Here is a 19,181-nt window from a genome sequence, read left to right on the forward strand (position 1 = left end):
ACGCGTCGGCGGTGTTACTGGTGTGTGCAATTGTCACACTGGACACCATTGAAGGCACTCGCCAAGATGCCTTGAAGGCGTTCCAGTTGCTGAAGACGTCAGCCAATGGAAAGCAGCAACGGAAACTAATTGCCGGAGGTTCGGAGCTGTTCGTTTCACTCCAGTCGGAGCTTATCCTTGCTCAGGAACCGTACGTGCAGCAAACGATCGATGAAGAAGTCAACATTCAGGCCAGGTTGACTCCGATCGCCGATACCAAATGTGCGCAACTGGTAGTTGGCGGGACGGACCTCTTGATGAAGCTGGCGGGCTTGTCGTACAGGAACTGTGTGGCGAAAATAGACGATGAAATGTTTGCGCGGTTGTATCCGGAGCAGGACACTTCCTCGCGCCAGCAGTACGCCAAGGCCAGCTTGCTGAGCAGCTTCCGGGATGTGAACATCTTCGTCGATCCACTCACGATTCAGTCAAGAATCCAGGAGAAGCTTAACAATCCAATCGCCGTAGAAGGCACTACTAGTGAGCTATCGGTGGCTTTGAAGTCAGCATTCCAGGAGTGCCTGACGAACGCACGAACTCTAATGCTGCAATCGTTGCGGGATGCTTCTTCCCAGGTCGATTCTATTTGCATCAATTAAACTTGAGCTGTACGTAATGATAATAAATATCAATGAACGCACATTTAGCGCTATTGTTTTGTTATTGAGTTAATTCTATTACAACGGTATCATATCAACGATTCGTAGATATTTTTCACCGGCTTGTCCTTTTAAACCTACAAACACAGTTTTTCGACTTACTTACTGATTTAGTACTGAGCACATTAAATCCACGGTGATACTTTTTTCACCGTGTATCAAGGAATATGTATCTGTAATCTGTATCCATCTGTAATATTGAGGAGATGAAAGTGGCTGAAGAGGCGCACAATCTCTCTAAATATACAATCATCCCTAATATCTTGTAGTTACTGTTATACGTTGTGCTAATTTCCCAGTATTCATCCTTCTTCGTTGGTGCATATCCTTAGGCAATCTATACTTTTAATTTCTTTTCTCACTCTATCGAAATTCTATTCTATCGATCATCATATTTCCATCCAATATCTTCGTTCCTTCGAATGAAACCTCCGACACTCACTCATAATCCTTTGACTACTTTTTGAAGCTTCAAAATATACAGCTTGGATTTGTTTAGTCTGGAGGAAAGATCAAATAAACAATTAAGTAAAATGTCCATTGTATTCACTTGCTCTGCTATACTTGTGCTTAGAACTTAATGTACCTAATTATTGAGAGATGACAAATCTTGTTTTATCATAGAATCAGTATACAATAGGCACTGCATAGTTTCAGTTGCCCACCAACCATCAACGAAAGCAAATATTCAATACAATCGGACATAAACAACGATACCATTGTGTATATTAAGTAATACACATCACTGGAGTAAGATCATTTCAGTAATCCATCGTTTGTCAATTTCAGATTACACAATTATCGCGCTGTGAATGGATGATAACGACTTTAATTATTTTCCCAAAGGAGTTTTTCATTTATTAAACGAACAGTCCCGCGCTCTGCATCATGCTTTGTGTGTTTTTTACATAATGTCATTGATGTAGAACAATCATAATGCACTTCGCGATACGAGATAATATAGAGTTTAACTCTGTTTTTCACAGAAACTTGTCTTCGGAAGTTTCAGAAGGAAGTGAGTAAGCCAAAAAATAAACAAGAAAAATTATAGAGATACACTTTTGCGGTCATCTCTTTAGTCCCAGGCTTCTTCAGGCTCCAGTGCGGCCGGCTGGGCATCTACACGAGATCCGTGCGAGTCACGGATATCCTTGCCGCCGAACTGAGATGATCCCATGTATGTGCTAGCACCGCCAGCATCCTTCAGGAAATCGGGCACTGATTGTCCGGCCTGAGTCAGGATCTTCACCAGATCGCTCGCCATGGCCCGGTCTGCCTCCGGGTCGTAGAAGCTGGTTGCACGCCCCTTATTTCCGACGCGCCCAGTTCGTCCGATGCGATGTACATAATCGTCAATGCTCTTGGGCAAATCGTAGTTAATCACGTGCGACACATTCTTAATGTCCAGCCCACGGGCCGCTACCGACGTCGCAATCAACACATCCATCCGTCCGAATTTGAAATCATCCAGCGCCATTTCGCGCTCACGCTGCAACCGATCCCCATGGATGGAGGTGGTCGGGAACTGAGTTTCGGACATGAGGGAAGCCAGATAGTCTGCATTCCGCTTTGTCTCCACAAACACGAGCGTTCCCTTTGGATTGCCCTCGTTCAAAATCTCTTCCAGCTTCTTGCGCTTCTTGAATTTTTCCACCAGATGGATGTTTTGCTCCACATCGGAACAAGCGCCACCCACGATGCCGACGAACACGCAGATGTAGTTGTTAAGAAATTTGCCCGCCAATTCCTGAATTTCCGAAGGAAACGTGGCTGAAAACATCAGAGTTTGGCGATTTTCCTTACTGGGCATTGTTTCGTGCCCCATCACTTTCTCGATCGAGGGCAAAAAGCCCATGTCCAGCATCCGATCCGCTTCGTCTAGGACAATGAATTTGACGTTCTCCAACGTCAGATATCCACGATCGATAAAGTCCAGCAATCGACCGGGCGTTCCCACCAAAATGTGGCAGCCGCCACGCATTAGTTGCAACTGGTGATGTACTGCGGTACCACCGTACGATACGCACACCTTCAGCTTGGTTCCGTGCGCAAATTTACGCCCCTCATCGTGGATTTGAATTGCCAGCTCGCGAGTCGGTGCCACTATAACGATGTATGGATTCCGCGTGCGCAACTCCAGCCCGTCTTCCATATCCAACAAATTGTGGATCATGGGCAACATAAATGCCGCTGTCTTGCCCGAGCCAGTCTGTGCGCATGCCATTAGATCGCGCCCGTTCAGGATAATCGGGATGGCATAACGCTGGATGGGCGTCGGTTTCGTGTACTTTGACTTGCGCACATTTGTCATGACCTCCTCGCGCAGTCCAGAGTTTTCAAAGTTATCCACCGGGTTTGGTGGATTCTCACCCGACACACGCACCTCGATGTCGTCGAACTTTTCAAAATTTATACCCGAGCTAATACCCGATCCAAAGATCAATGATTCGTCTTCGGTCGGTAGCGGTGGAATGTACAGGCTTCTCGGTTTGTCCGACTTGACTTCGTCCATGCTGGGATCGTTATTGCCGGAATACGGTGGCCGACTGTCGCCGTTGCGATCGCGGTAGTTGCCGTTCCTTTCGCCTCCAAAACCCCCACCACCATCGCGTCCTCCACGGCCACGGCCGCGACCACGACCGCCGCCCCGACCTCCACGGCCCCCACGCCCACCAGAATATCCACCGTAACCTCCATCGCCATCGTTATTATCGTTGAATCCGTTGTTATCTAAAATGAATTCAACATATACACCATATAAATGACAAAGAAACATTAAGCTGATGTTCGATAAATGTTTGTCAAAACCCAAACATGTACACGAACCGTCATTGAAACCGTTGTTCGTATCGTAGTCAGTAATCCGTTCGGCAAAACCGTTGTCGGTATCACCGAACCCGTTGCCGTTGCTTTCGCTCACTTCATTGAAGTCTGGCTGGTCGAAGCTTCGTCCCTCGTCGCACTGAAACAATATAGAGACACGAAAGCATGTTAGAGGCAGCCAAAATATCAAATGCAATCACTAGTAGCGAACGTTTCTTTACCTCTTCCCAGTCTTCACTCATTTTCCCTTCGGAGTTGTTTACGATCTTTAGTCAACGGGAAAAGCGTAGCCGCTTGGTTAAGGAAAACACAAAGCAAAACTATTCTCAAAAAAAGATCACGCTTCACCGTCCGCAAGCGAAGTAGTGGCGACTAACGGCGACTCTCTTTCGATAAGTAATGGCGACCACACCAGGTACAGGGCTGAAGTGATTGAACACACGTGGGAGAGAAAGAAAATGGACGTATTATTGCTACGGACAATCGCAGATGGAAAGAAAATCACACTACTACCATCACTCGATACGCGGTCAATTCCGAAAAGGGTTCATAAAAGATGCGGCACACAGCTTATATCAAAGAAAATTTCTGAAATAATCCTACTTTCTTTCTGGCGATGATCATACGACGAAGTAGCCTTTACACGGCGCGATAGTAACGCGCGTGTGTGTGAGTTTGGGTAAATGCCATTTGCTAACTAGCAGGCCACCCCGTGCGGGAGACGCGCGCTTTTCGCATCAATTATTTGCGGATGAACGACAACGATGCCCAATCCGCTGTCCCGGAACGTGCATGAGGAAACGCATTTTCATGCCTCGACTCTGGACCCGGTGCACACGAAGGCGGCTTGGGCAAAATTTCATTTCCATTCGGTTGCTAACTGCACTACTCAAAGAGCGATGGCGTCTATTTCAATGTGAGCCCAAAAGTTAATTACACCTTTTACACTGGGTTACTTTAATCGGTTATGCTTTTATCACATTGGAAAGTTAAAACAGCAGTTAAAACAGCGCATTTAAAGAGTTCTCGTTTTTAATAAAAAGTAGCTTGTCTCACCTGTGAAAGTCACGCTTCTTAGCTGCTGCTCGCTAAACCACACTGAAGTCTGAGCTGCACTAGATCGAACTAATGGTCCGTTTCCTCAAATAACGTCTATCCAGGCAAAAATCATTCTACCGCAAGCCTGTGCTTTATTGTGTTCGTGCTGGAGGCACATACGATTCGAGTGCAAGGGAGACACACAAACCCATTGCTATGTCGTTTCCCAGAAGTTAGCCTAAACCTTACACACGGAAGCCTTCTTCTAAAGCGCAACATGCACACTGAGAGTACCACGGAATGTTTACGAATAGCACGTGAAAAGGCAACAGCGTACCGGCAGCGTCAGGCGGTTTTGACAGCACACAAAAACACACACCGCCAATACTCAGCACTCTTTTGTTTTACCATTGCTGCTGTGTTGGTGAAACGTGCCGAGACAAAGGTGAAAATGGCGCGTTTTATGGAACAATAGGGTAACATATTAAAAATTCAGCTGAACTGAAGGTAACAAGCCCATGTTAATTGTAGTTACTATACAAGTATTAATTTTTTGGTAACTGTAGTATATTCTCCTATCACTATAAATCCCATATCACAATTCTACGTCAGGCGATATGATTCTAAATTCCGTAAAATTACTACTAAAACGTGACAAATTATGGAATTCGGCAATATTTCATCACACGACTTATTGTACTTACCAGTAAACGTTGGTTAAATGTAGCAGGAGAACGGCTTCGGTTATGCAGAAACCTCCAGGCTTCCAACGGACAACTACGATTCAGAACAACCAGCACACTCGGAGTACTACGAAGGAATGACGGGTCCTTGCAAGCCTTTCCAGAATGCTAAAACCTACACTTACAAACTCTCCACTCCCGACCGCAACACATACGCATCGGTGTATACAACCATTTGCAAATGAACTATAGGCAAACAAATAAATATGCAGTAGAGTTAGGAAAAAACAATCTTTTGGTCATTATACATAAATTAAAATTTGAATAAAAGTTAATTCTTTTCCCAAAGCGAAGTTTTTTCAATTTTGATTGCGAATCTTTTCGGGAATGAATAATTTTGCTTGAAAATAAAATATGCGACATGGTATTCTTGGCAAAATCTTTCGTCAAACAGTCAAACGAATTTGACCGTGCCAATAGCCCACAGTGCCTGTTGTCATTGTGGAAAAAGCTGGATTCTATCTGTGCGAAATATCGTTCTTCATTGCAATTTTAAATCATATTTTTGCATTTGATAGTTTGGAAAGTTGGCAATGTTCAAATAACTTTTGTGTATCTCAGTACTCCGTTTTGTGCGTTGACTAAAGTGTGTGAATAGTCCGAACCCAGTGCGGACGGAACGAAATGGAGCGTTTCAAGGCGAATGAAATGGATTGTAAGTCTGCCATCTTTGAAGTGTAGCTATTTTTTGGTTCGGTTTTGCGATTCCGTGCGCTCTCGGCGATATTGGACAGTGAAAGGAAACCTAACTGCTTAGGAACTAGGAAACTGAGAGTTTTTCTTTGGTTTTTAGCTTCTCCATTGAATCAATCTGTCCAATTTACAAACATAAGTATTTTTTGTTGTTTTTTTTTGTCAATTCCTACCTTTTGCAATGTGTTCTTGATAGCCACGGAGGGCTACAGCAATAAAAAGCCAGACAAATTATATCTGAACGTTAATTGACCACATATCATACTGAAACCGCCCGGCGAAGGTTGCATGAACCAATTTTCGCCCTATTCTTCCATAATTTCGATCGACCGACCAATAATTTCCTTTGAAATGTGATTGTTTATAGTCTCACCGAGCCCAGACAGTGATACTTCTGGCTACTATAGAAATCGCTGCCGACGTGATGAGCGCGACCGGGGCAATCGAGGAAGATCGAAGTAAGCGCTTGACCGTATAACACTGGCGTACCAATGCGTCCTCCCTTCAGAGATACGCCGTCGCGAAGAAACCCGTCCGCTGTGCTGCCCCGAGAAGGTGCCGCGGTGCCATTGTCTCGCCTGGGCTTGTCATAGCGTGGTCGGCTCCGTGGTAGTGTTCCGTGTCACGCCACCGGAGTGCCGGAACACCCACCGTGAACGCAACGTACCGTGCAAATAATAAGTGTATTTTTAATCTTTTAGGGAACGCTATAGAAATAACAGCCGGTACAGCCGTAGCCGATCGCGGTCATTCAGCAGGGAGCGTTACTCCTATCCTCGGCAGCGAAGTGACGAACGTGATTCTTACCGGGACGTGAATGAACAAGCATACGATGACGGTGGTTGGGACAGGTTAGTTAAGAGCAGTTATTGATTATTTTTAAAACAATATGTGACTTACAACACTTTTTTTTTTTAACACTTTTTCCCAAGCCGGGATCGGTTTCGTGAACGAAGTCGCGAACGGGACCGCGATCGTAGATCTCGCGAACGAGATCGTTACCGGGATCGAAGGTGGTAAATAGTGACTTTCATTGTGTTACAAAACATCTAACAATGTATTACAATCTGGTTTTAGGGATCGCGATAAAGGAGGTCGCCGTGGTGGCTATTCTCCTAGCTCGATAGATGATGGGGAAAACTTTGACAGTGAAAATGAGTTTTTCTATCAACAAAAGCCTAACAATAACATCATCATCCGCGGTTTGGCACCACAAGTTACTGAAGCTGATGTATGTTTAATAATTTGTCCATCGTTTCGCTGGTTTATAATTACTTTTTTCTTGTAGATTAACAGCGATTTAATCCAGTGCGGCTTGCAGGCGCTGCACGTCAGGTTGATCCGGAAACGAAAGACAGGTAAAGACATTAGTATAATAACTTCGTATTTTGAAACATGAACATCATTTTAAATTTAAATGAAAGCGTTAGCGGGGATGTGTAAGTTTAAATGTGAAACTCGGTGTCTGCGTGGTGTTAGCAACGGGTTGAGTGATGCATTATAAAGCAACAGTCGTATCGAACCGCCGGATCAACATCTGTCTCATGCTAGTAAAGGGATCACCGAACGGGGCAAGATGCACTCTCCGCGCTCACTGGAAAAAGAGGAACCAGCCCCAGTGTATAAAGTCGTTTATCAGCTGCTGGAACTGGTGGAACACACTCTCTAAATTCGAGCATTATGATTCAACCGATGCGGCACAGAGCTGGCTTTTTGATTGATATCGTGTTTGTGTTTGCTTTTTTCTATTCCCGACCGTCTTTTATTTCTAGGTGAATCGAGGGGTTTCGCATTTGTCGAGTTTCGCACTGAAGAGGAAGCAACTCGGTGGATATGTTACAAACAGGTACCAAAATACAGCAAGCATATAAAAGAAGAATAAGTTGCTGTCAATTATTAGACCACGACTTGTAGATTGGTTTTCATAAGATATTGGTCGTATAATGTTATCGTAACAAAGAAACGTGCAAAATCTTCATTGGCAGTAGCTTTGATTGCATACAAAATATCCTAGAATGAACCCTTCAATAAACTTTGATATTCGAATCACTTTTAAATCCAAAACAAAACTTCATTTACATAAGACAAGCTTATTTTGCAACTACTGCCATTTGAAGTAAAAACAACGCGAAAACCAGTTTGTGCTGTGTTATTGCAATATAAACCGTTGCTTGCTGTCGTATCGATCCAGCAAAATTTTCGGGAGCACCGGAAGAAGCCGCTTTCCTACAGGATTACCGTACAGCGAAGGAGGAACAAAACTACCGTACCCAAAAACCTCCTACCGCATCGGCATGTGCAGTTCTGCAACAAAACGAAAAAGTGTATCCGGGCCATATGAATGCGGGTATATTGCTCAATACAGACGACTAATTCTTTCGTTTCTTTATTTCTTCCCTTCTTTTGTTTATTTTTTCTGCTGTAGGGTGTGCTGGTATTCAACGGGCAGCATGCGGTCATGCAGTACACCTTTTCGATGCCATCAAAGTTCCAAACAGATTGGTATTGCGCTAAGGTAAGGGGAGCAAAGTTCCCAATGTAAATAAAAAGATTGTTACCTGTAAATAAAAGATTGCTTATTCGTTTCTTCACGAAACAGTGTTACGCGTTCAACTTCAAGCGCAGGGAAAATTGCTTCAAATGTCACGCATCACGCGAGGACAGCGAAATTGGTGGTGATGGCAGCGATGAGATGAGTAACATTTTGACGAAGAAAATCATGCTACGCAATCTGGATGTGCTGACGAACGAGGAAAGTGTGATGGGCGTGATGCAGAAGAAGTTACCGGTAGAATTGGTGCAGAAAATCGGCAAAGTGGTCATTTGTCGTGACCCGCTGACGTCCATTTCACGCGGCATGTGCTATGTGCATTTCGAAAATTTGGTCGATTCGATGAATACGCACAATGCGCTGAAGGAGCTAGACCCACCGCTTAGAATAGACAACCGGGAGGTCATAATATCGTACTGCATGGATACGGAGAACAGGAACTTGATGAAGCAGCATCAAAATTCCCATCAAGGCAGGGAAGGCAATCGACAGGGAAACAGCAATCAAAATCATGTCGGTCAAGGGAATGGGAATGATAGCAATTCGAGCAACTACCAAGGCAATGGTTCTGGTGGTAACAATTATGGTTATCGTAGTGATGGTAGAAATGATAACTTTGATCGCAACAGTTACGGAAACAATCACAATTCGCATGGAATGAATAAGAATTCTGGTGGTAGTGGACGAGGAGCATTCCAAGACATTACGGCACCACCTCCAAGCGGATCTGCTGTCGGTTCATCGAGCATGGCATCCTCTGCCTCTTCAGCTGCTGCTATGGTCAGTTTACCAGAGAACTATACGCTTGCTGATGTACCGCGTTTGGCCGAGTACAGTGCGTCTATGTACGCGTCGAATGCGGCCGAACATAAACACTATCTGCAATACTATACGGAGTACTACACAAATCAATTGTCGACGGTTACTGATGGACAAGCGGCAGGACCGCGTGCTTCCGCTGGTTTAGGTGAAACAGCCAACAGTGGTGCCGCTGTGGCTCAGTCGGCGATAGCCCGCAAACAGCAATCCGGACCCAATAATTCAAAAACGGATAAATCCGACGTATATGGTCTTGCGGTGGGCTCCTCAAATGCATCAGTCCAGTCCGGACCGCAACTTCCCGTGCCGAACGGTGTGGATGGAAGAAAGTATCGTACGTATTGCAATTGTTAATATCCCTGTAAAGTACTTAAAAATGTCTGTTTTGTTTTTACGAATAGCTACCCCGGATACTTCACAGTATCAGTATGATGAAACTTCTGGCTTTTATTACGATCCTACCACCGGGCTTTACTACGATGCCAACTCGCAGTACTATTACAATAGCGAGACCAGTTCATACCTTTATTGGGATCCTGAAAATCAAACATACGTCGCCGCACCTGCATCTTCTACTGCGTCCAACAGCGTCACATCAGGCCCCGGAACGCAGCAGTTGTCGAACAAGTCGGAAAATGCAGCTACAGCATCGCTAGCTGAAAGCGCAGAAAAGATGGAAAAATCCAAATCAAAAGAACAAGCACCTCCCCAGGATAAGGTTAAAGTAGCCAAAAAGATCGTCAAAGATATGGAGAAGTGGGCGAAGCAACTAAATCAAAAGAAGGACTACAACGTCATACAGCCACCGGCTCGGATAGAGGAAGCCACACTATACTCCTCGTTAGGGCCATCCAAACCACTGTCGGAATCGCTCGGTGGGCTCGGTAATGCGGGCTATGCAGATGTAGGTTTTTCGTTGCTGGAGAAAAAAGAACGCGCCGGTGGGATCGCCAGTACAGCGTCCCTAATGTCTGGTGGCTTAGGAGGAAGTTCTGCTTCAAGCTCAACCTATCCTGCAAGTAGTGGTGTGACAAAGCCGGTCACAAGTGCCACATCAGCGTACGGTGGATCGGATTCTGACAATGATTTTGGTGATGGCGAAGGAGGGGGTCCTTCCGATCGGGATTTGGTTGATTTTGATCGGTTGACGTGTCTCCTTTGCAAGCGTGCATTCCAATCACAGGAAATTCTTATGAAGCATGTCAAAATGTCCTCATTGCACAAGGAAAATCTACAAAAGCTGAACGCAAACCTCCGTTCCGGTGGTGGATCGAGAGGCGGCGGTGGCAGCAGTGACGGTGGTTCGGGGGGTCCGTTCAACGGTTTGCAGTACCGCGACCGTGCAAAGGAACGGCGGCAAAAGTATGGTGAGGATGAGGCTCCACCAGTTAATCGAAGCAAGGAACGTTTCCAACGAGAGATCGAAAAGCAAACACAATCGCAGTCTGCCTATCCACAGGGCACGGCTTCGGCCGTACCGATTGGGCAGAATAACATTGGCAATAAGTTGCTACAAAAGATGGGCTGGTCAGAAGGACAGGGCCTGGGGAGAAGCAATCAAGGGCGGGTGAATATTATTGAGGTGAGTAGAATAATGTATCTAGCTGCTATTATGATAACATGTGCTGAATTATTGGATTTAATTGCGTTGTGTTACTACTTACAGGCGGAGGCGCGTGTGGCAAACGTTGGATTGGGTATTAAAGCCAATGCTGCAGCACAGTTCGGGCGCACAACGGACGATTATAAAACGTACATCAAGAAAATGATGAAATCACGCTACGAACAGGTAGACGTGAAAGATTGAACATATACCTTTCGAGCGCAGACTGTTCTATAGTTAATGTAATCATCTCTCTTCGCCAGTTAGTATCATTTTATGTTAATAGTAATATTAATAATCTTCTATGCAATTATGGCATAGAGTTAGCCGTGTTTTTTGTGTAGCAGCAGTTATATTCTCTCAAGCATCAATGACGCTTGTACAAATCTTCCTTTAGTTAGCATTTGAACGACTGCTAGCGTGTTTACACACTACTATTTTGTATTTTGTTTTTCGATTTTACAATGAACATTTATATACATGATTCTCGAGAACTGTAATACAGCTGAGTATCGGCAATAAAACAAGATATTTGAACAATTAAAAACATACTCCCTAATTGATTTGAAATTCCCTTCCTAGAAGATGATTCTCGGCTGCATAATACACGCATAAAATGATAAAAACATCCGGCTGTTAAAACAATCATTGGTGGCAGCGTCATTTGTCGATGTTCTCAAGACACAAACCATGCACCGACGATCGAGGCTGACAGTCGAACGGAAAACATTACCAATTCGATGATATTTGTTGTGAAGTTTGCTGCTGTGCGATGATTTTTCCGACGTTTGACAACTGTTTTTAACGACACAAGAAGGAAGAAAGAAGAAGGTGAAAAAGTGTCAATAAGACAACCGACAGAATGTGCGCTCAATAAAGTTTTGCTTCTACAAAACACAGATCACCAAAAAAGGATAAATAGCGAAGGAAAATGTCGGCGATTGATTTTTCCACCAGCTAGTGCCAAAACGCGTCGTACAGTGCAAGTTAGCAAGAGTTTTTCGTGTTTCCGAACTCGCCAGCTCAATCCGCAAGTTCTACAGAGCATAACAGCAAGCGCTGCAGTGATGAATTATTGATCGTAAATTCAGCGAAAGTGAAAAATCGAATCGAATAAGATGGGATTTATTCTGTGAACGGGAGCTACAAGGAAAGTTTCCATTCCATACGGCAGCGTTGCCGCATCGATGCATCGGTTCTGAGCAATAACAAATAGATTGTATGCGGAGTCTGGTACTGGAGAAATATTGTTGCCAAAAAAGGACTCGCCACCACTGACAGAATCGAAAGCCGCAGTAGCAGCAGCCGAGGAAGTGGTGTTTGTTGGCTGTTATAGGGAGCCAATTGTAAGATGGATGTCGATTCGCCCAATGCCCTAAAACGTTGCTCCAGTGCACCACAAATAAATAACCTCCTGCCTAGCACCACTGTCGGTGTGCAGCCGATGGAAGAAGGACAATCACAACCCGTGCCAAACACCAGCGTTAATAGTAACAGCATCAGCACCGCCAGCAGGATCAACAGTGACGGCCTACAACATCAACATCTTCAGCAGGTACTGTTGTCGGACGGACATTCGGAACCACTCCACACAGGTAGTGCGAGTATGCTGAATTCAAACAATTTCCACCAAGGTACAATCGCTGCAGGATCGAGGTAAATATTGATTCACTTTAAATCTACGAAAGATAAGGATACGATTGTAATAACTTCCTGTCTCTTGTGTCTGATTCACCTCTACAGAGAATCACTTCCCACGTCATTTTCAAACATATTTACGCCACGCGTAAGACGATTTTCCGCCAGCTTCAGTCCGCTGGCTGTGATTTCGAATGGCAGTGCCAGCCCGGGTCGGAATGGTAGTGGAACGCCGGGACCGAGGTTAACGCCACGAATATCGCAGCTGCGACAGGAAGAGTGTGCCGATGTGAGCAACAGTCGGGAAGTAAACCACGAGCGGGAAATTCACACTGCTATGCAGATGTCGCAAAGCTGCGAAGATTTAACGCTCGTTGCAGAAAATTGGTCCTTTTCTTCTGGATCCGCCGGGAAGATGGTGATCGACGATCTCCAAAATCCACTGCACGTCGCATTACCCACGATCGGTTCTACGTGCTGTTCTAGTCCATCTCCCACGAGGTAGGTCACCCGTAAAGTGTTTGACAAAGTAGGGAATGTACCACGACTAATCAATGGTGGATTTTATTTTAGCAGTCGTGGCGGAATCGGGTTACAGTATCCAACAACGTCACCTTCACCGACGCGAAAGTTCGTCACACGACGTTCCATGTCACCGTGTCCGCTGCGACCCAGTCCACTGAGTTCCTCAGTAAAGCGCAAATTTGATCTTGAGGATAATTATGGCAACTGTTACTCACCACCATCGAAGAAAATTTTTTCCTCTGAAAGGTATTTCATATGGGAGTTTTAAAAGGCCTAAAAACTGTGATAACTATATTTCTGCTTTCTGCTTATTCCGTTCACTACACACAACAGAGGAACATCTCCTGTTTGTCAAACGCCATCACCTTCACCGATATGTCCCAGTCCGGATTCATCCACGACCTCGTTTGAGAATGGTAGCAACAACAATAATGGCATGGGCGGCAACATACCACTGTGCGGTCCGTTCCCACTAGCGGCCACTACCAACTCCAACAGTGGGCGCATAACACCAAAGTTTTTCCTTACCAAGCTGTCCGGTATTCCGAGTCCGGGCGCTACCATCTGCTCGACGGTACCCTTCGGAACGATAAGTACGATGACTTTCGGAGGAAACAGTGGCTCGAGCAGTGCCTGCTCTACACCGACCGGTACAACAAACCCGATTGGGGCGCTTGTTGGTACAAACGCCACCCTAATGATGGATTGTGGCGTAAGCAGCAGTACGGGCGGTGGAACCGAGTGTAGAGACACTACGATGGAAGTAGGCCATACGGTGGGAGCAAACATGTTTGAAGATAGATCGATGGCGCTAGATGAAGCGGCAGGAGGCCGGACAAAGGATGCGGTAAATTCCGATAGCATTAAGATGGCATGTGATGAGAGCGAAGCGAATATTAGTGATAATCAACGCCGGCGTAGACTGACCATTGGGCCAACGGTGGCAATCAGTGCTTCGCGTGAGTTGCGCGAACAGGTACTGAAATCAGCGCTGGACCCAGATGCAGCCGGTAGCTGCAACAGCAACAGTAGCAACAGTAGCAGCACTAGCAGTAGCAGTAGTAATAGCAACAGCAGCTCCATCACTAGCGATAGTAATAACAGTGCCAACACTAACAGTAGTCGAATGAGTAGCTTGGCCGTGAGTGGCCCCGGTGTAAATGCTCTCGACAGCAGTAGCAACGCAAGCACGAGCAGCCTTGATACGGGCAGCGGTGCTACGGTAGCAGGTGCTGGTACGGCCGCTGCAGCCACCATTTGTCCCTCACTGACATCGTTTCCCATGATGGCCATACCTAGCAATCTGGCAGAGATTGCAGAATCATGAAGATGCCGCAAAAGATCAACACACCGATTAACGGTGATCTTTGCGTAATAGCGATAGGATGGAGCGCGTAACGAGCGAGATGTTACGGGGACAATAAACAAATCGTTACAATCAAAACGATTAAGGAGAGAGAGAGAGATGAGGGGTAAAGCGAAGTAAGTTACGCGGAGCAAGATCATTACAAGCACATAGTTCCGCCGTAGAAATAAAGCGCATTTTTCATTCTAAAGTGTGTCGTTATGAGCACACAACTATCGTATAGAAATGATCGGACGATTTAGGGCAAGAAAAGGATAATGTTAGGTTTAGGCGCGTTTGGTGGGCAAGCATATGAAAGGAAATTTAGTGTTGCATATTTTATGATTACCAGTTACATTGGTGTTATTTTCGTCGTTTGCTTCTTTGCCAATTCCCGTAGCTGAATGTGGTACGTGAAAGGATGCGCATACACAGGGTTCCACCATGTTTCTTCTAGCATTGTTTAGTCGACGTCCATATCCTTCTGTATGTAGAAGTTTGTTGAATGTAATGCAAGTTCCTCTTAAGTGATTCCGTTTTGACTTGGTAATAGATAATACGTTCGAGTTGGTAACACCTTTCATTGAGAAGAGGAAGTTTCCTATATGTAACACAAGGAAAATTGGATTGTTTGTTAGGGATGAACCAAAAACAGGTCGTATATTGTTTGCTTACAGGAAGATAGCCCACAATGTGCACTGAAACACTATTATTAGCAATGTACGATTACTCAACGTATGCAAAAAGGAGCACAAAATAATAATTCTGGCTCGATGATTGAATGTCGAAGTATTAGACGGGTTGGGATGCATTGGTGAAGCAGGAAGAGCGCATGAGTTGGCATTTAAAACGTTAAAAAAGCGCATAGGACGCATTACATGAGACATATCCTTTTGCCACACGAACACACATACTGATCCGCTTTTAGGGCACGTGATATGAGGTAGAATCAAATCAAGCGCTTATCTTCGTTTATTTTTGCATCCCGCGTTCCGATCAGCACCGCTGTAGTACGGTTGCAGTGGAAGAACAGATACATTAACCGTATCCTTGAATAGAAAGTAAATTGTGATTAATTAAGCTTCGAAATGAACGAAAATAGGCCGAACTAAGAAATGGAACAATGCCATGCTTTCCGAACAGTGGTTCTGCGTGGGAAAGTTTCCTTACGCTAGCACTGCTGCATTTCTACATTGTCGATCTGGATATTAATGTATGTAGAAAGAAGTAGGCGGGGAGAAGAAGCAAGGGCACCCGTACGGTAAACAGGAAGCTGTAAAGAAATAAGAAGTACATATTAATAACAGTGAATAAATTCGATAATATTACTCAGCTCTGTGTATTGTTGTTGTTTGCACCGATACATTGTACAGCGAACGTTTCCATAAGTGTGGGGTATCAGTGACAAGCATTGTTCACGCGTACTTTTAACGAACATGCTGTAAATTATCGTTCGATGAATAGTATCGCGTTCGCAAAGGAAAAAAAAACCACTGAACAGAAAATGAATCAGACATGCAAAATGATACGGTCAATTCAGCACCATAGATATGCGCAATACCTGCCGCTCCATAAATCGTATTTATTCATTTGAACAATATAAATTTCGTGACATCAACGCAATGTGTGCTTGCCATGCGTTCGTGGTGTGATGGCCATATCGATATGTCCTCGTAACAGGACGATGGGAACATAAACAGTACACACACACACGCACACACATACACGCGCATACGCATGCAAATGAGTAGGACCAATTTTTCCTACATTCATAGTTATGATATCGGAACGGACCCGGTATCTAGTTTCGGGTGCGGAAAAGTTCCCGACCGTGCCGGCGTGCAGGAAAAATGGATCGTTTTTCCATTTGTTCCATTTTTCTCCGCCGCGGCATTTGCTGGAATGGTGGAATTAATCGCAATATTCATGATAAATGGTGGCGCAAAGACTGGCCCTCGATATCCGGTCCGATAGCGATTATTATTGGTGTGCTCCTCTGATGTTGTGTGCCGATTTTTCGATGCCCATTTGGAATGTGTGTCCTCGTGTGTTTCTGTGTGTGTGTTGGTGTACACATACACCGGGCAGATTGTGCGATGTGCTGCAGCATGTGCAGCACGGTATTACGGCATTTTGAAATTTTGCCGCCAAATGGTGTGGTGTGTCATTTATTATTGAAACAAATGCACACGTACACGTAAATAGTCATTTTCGGCTTCACCGTACCAAGCGGAACGGTTCTGCTTACCGTTTGCAAGGACGGTCCTTCAATTTCGTGGTGTTGGCAATAAATTAGAGATACTGAACATTTCGTGCAACATTTAGTTTTTTTTCTCGAAGGATTGTTCGTGAAGGAATTAGCGTCATCGTGAAAGTTTTCCTTACGAAGGGAAAATCGTATGTGTAGTATAAGTATGAAAGAATTAAAATTTAAAATTACTTTTGGTGTGTGGCTCTTTAGCGTTCATTTGTAACCTGATTTCAGTTTAACTGTTTTTACTACTGTTTAGCAGCTAATGTTCTTTCATAAGACCTCTGTTCTCTGTTTTGTTGCAAAATGTTTTATTTTACACGTGGATTTTTGTTTTCGTATGTATTACGATTCTCTATTGTGACATACTTAATTTTATTTTGGGTTGAAGGTCGCTAGTTACATTTTAAGAATATTTTCTCGAAACAGATAGGTAATCATACTTTTGAAGACGTTCTGGACGACATGTACAATAAAATCTTTATAGTACAGCGAATTTGACTCACCAGGCCCTGGAGGGCTGGTCATGCCATTAGAATGATACCGGACGATCCAACCCTTAATCTTGTTTAAGGTCGTCCACCTGTCCAGGAGGAACCTTGATCTGCCCAAACTAAGATGTAGCGATCGTGTTTATGCATCCATCTGAAAGACCGGAATAATGGATTGGCTGACGACAGTGTTCGACCCTGCAGCAGACTCATCACTCAAAATCATCACATTTTTCATAGAACTAAGCACCCAAATGACTTTAAAATTTCAACGGATCCACACAATATTTACTTTAAAATATTAACGAATTTTCGGCCTTTTGCTAGATCAAATATTCGCAATTTTCACTTAATTTGAAGTTTTTATCAAACATTAGATTTAAGTATCTTCTTTCAGAATGTTTACTATTTTTTTCATCTTATAATCATTCACGATAAGATACCCACCGGAGATATCATTTACATTTTTTATATCGCTTCAGGGAAATCCCTGTAAAAACGTATTTTTTCTGCTATTAACTAAAGTTTATTCTTTTTACTTGCTCCTAAATGTGGGTACTTATAACTGGCAATACCACATCTGCACAATATGGGATTTCTTTGCTTAAATCTCAAACATGACCTTTTTTCGAACTTTCGAAGGTCTGCATCTTCCCTTGAAACAGGTAACTCTTTCCACGCCCAACGACCAGCGCATCCTTGTTATCTTGATTAACGAACGCTACGAATCATGCAGCCCACATCATCGGCCACCCTGACTTTGTCCTCCAAAAGGTTAGCACCATGCCAACACCAGCCTTTGCGCGGGATCTTAGCGAATATTCGTAACCATAGCCAGAAGTGTTGCGCTGTAGCGCTAGCACCACATTTTTACGATGCAAACAGGCGGAAACTTGCACCGTTCGTGCCATACCGTCCGCATTCGATTGCTGGCCGCCCTGTGTCCATTATTACCCTTGCGTCGAAAACCGAAACAGCTGCAAGGTGTAGTAAAAATTCAATTTATCTTTACGCTACCTCCAGCCTCCGCAACTCCAGAGCAGCCAGGCGAACGGTGAGTCCGTTGTTAAGCTCCTCTTTTTTCCCCTACTGGTGGTGAGTTGTTCGGCGCTTTTCACATGCTGGATGACTTCCGAAGAACTAACTCGCTGACTAACTCGTCTTGAAAAATTTCAGCCGCAAGTGGAAGTGCTTTTTTATTCTCAGATCTTAGACTCTTCTCGCACAGAAAAATGAGTTCCCACTGCACGCGGGCACGTTTTGCGCTGGCTTGCTGGTGCGCCATCCTGTTCCGGTTCAGTCCGTTTGCTAAGATTGTAAAGTTTTACTTACTGTCAATGGGTTTGTCTTTTGGTTGGAATTTTTCTAGTGCCATTTTTATTACACAAGTTCGTGGCTGCAGCGTTTGTTCGTGATGGGAAAGCGGTCCACTGCAGGTTACCCGCGCGCCGGAAGTACGGCGTTTGCTTTGGAAGATGTAGCGACTGACAAGAAGTTCCATTGCCGGTTTGTTTGACATCTGTTAGAAATAGTTTCTTTTCTAGTGTGTTTTTCTTTCTTTCATCCGCCCTGCCCTGAATCCGGTCGATCCGTTTTACTCGTGTACCCAAACCCGCTCGATGAGGATGACGACTTACAATTTCGTATGCAAACTAAGTACTCCATTCGATGCAAAGGTTTTTGATTTTTTGAATTTTCTCAGCTTTCCGTTTGCGCTTCCGTAGAACCCGACCACGCAGAACCATCTTTGTGTGTGTGTGTGTTTTTTTTTCAACGATGCCACGGGAAATGGATTCTCATTTTTCACAGTCACTTTGTCACCAAGTGTCTTTCAAGGGGGGTTTCTTGCACCCGGCGATTCTAGTGGCCAAAAGCTATGGGAAAAGAATCACGTGAACATTTCACATCAAGCGATGAACGAGAGCAGAGATGGCACTGCTTAGCTGGTGACAGTTCCACGATG

General features: G+C 44.5%; 3 protein-coding genes across 5 annotated transcripts; 2 read left to right on the forward strand and 1 right to left on the reverse strand.

The window, feature by feature from the left end:
- Positions 1-1,536: 1,536 nt before the first annotated feature.
- On the reverse strand, positions 1,537-5,371 carry LOC128305997 (ATP-dependent RNA helicase vasa). Of its 2 annotated transcripts, none has more exons than XM_053043659.1 (4): positions 5,264-5,371; positions 3,743-3,944; positions 3,525-3,660; positions 1,537-3,428 (listed from the first exon to the last, which is right to left on the reverse strand). In XM_053043659.1, the coding sequence occupies exons 2-4, from the start codon at positions 3,761-3,763 to the stop codon at positions 1,774-1,776; spliced, it is 1,812 nt and encodes a 603-aa protein (XP_052899619.1). In that variant the 5' UTR covers positions 3,764-3,944; positions 5,264-5,371; the 3' UTR covers positions 1,537-1,773. The 2 variants fall into 2 exon arrangements, with proteins under 2 accessions (XP_052899619.1, XP_052899620.1); XM_053043660.1 differs by lacking the exon at positions 5,264-5,371 and adding an exon at positions 4,578-4,779.
- Positions 5,372-5,774: 403 nt separating this feature from the next.
- On the forward strand, positions 5,775-11,508 carry LOC128300464 (RNA-binding protein 5-like). Its single transcript, XM_053036527.1, has 11 exons — positions 5,775-5,957; positions 6,363-6,453; positions 6,697-6,846; positions 6,928-7,008; positions 7,073-7,226; positions 7,284-7,353; positions 7,768-7,841; positions 8,421-8,510; positions 8,595-9,699; positions 9,767-10,947; positions 11,032-11,508. Exons 1-11 carry the CDS (start codon positions 5,927-5,929, stop codon positions 11,170-11,172), a joined length of 3,168 nt encoding a protein of 1,055 aa, XP_052892487.1. The 5' UTR covers positions 5,775-5,926; the 3' UTR covers positions 11,173-11,508.
- A 330-nt stretch (positions 11,509-11,838) lies between these two features.
- On the forward strand, positions 11,839-15,796 carry LOC128300465 (uncharacterized). Of its 2 annotated transcripts, none has more exons than XM_053036529.1 (4): positions 11,839-12,624; positions 12,712-13,107; positions 13,180-13,377; positions 13,465-15,796. In XM_053036529.1, the coding sequence occupies exons 1-4, from the start codon at positions 12,320-12,322 to the stop codon at positions 14,456-14,458; spliced, it is 1,893 nt and encodes a 630-aa protein (XP_052892489.1). In that variant the 5' UTR covers positions 11,839-12,319; the 3' UTR covers positions 14,459-15,796. The 2 variants fall into 2 exon arrangements, with proteins under 2 accessions (XP_052892489.1, XP_052892490.1); XM_053036530.1 differs by having other exon boundaries at positions 13,183-13,377.
- Positions 15,797-19,181: the final 3,385 nt, after the last annotated feature.

Source organism: Anopheles moucheti, chromosome 3, assembly GCF_943734755.1.
Source record: "Anopheles moucheti chromosome 3, idAnoMoucSN_F20_07, whole genome shotgun sequence".
Classification (NCBI taxonomy): domain Eukaryota; kingdom Metazoa; phylum Arthropoda; class Insecta; order Diptera; family Culicidae; genus Anopheles; species Anopheles moucheti.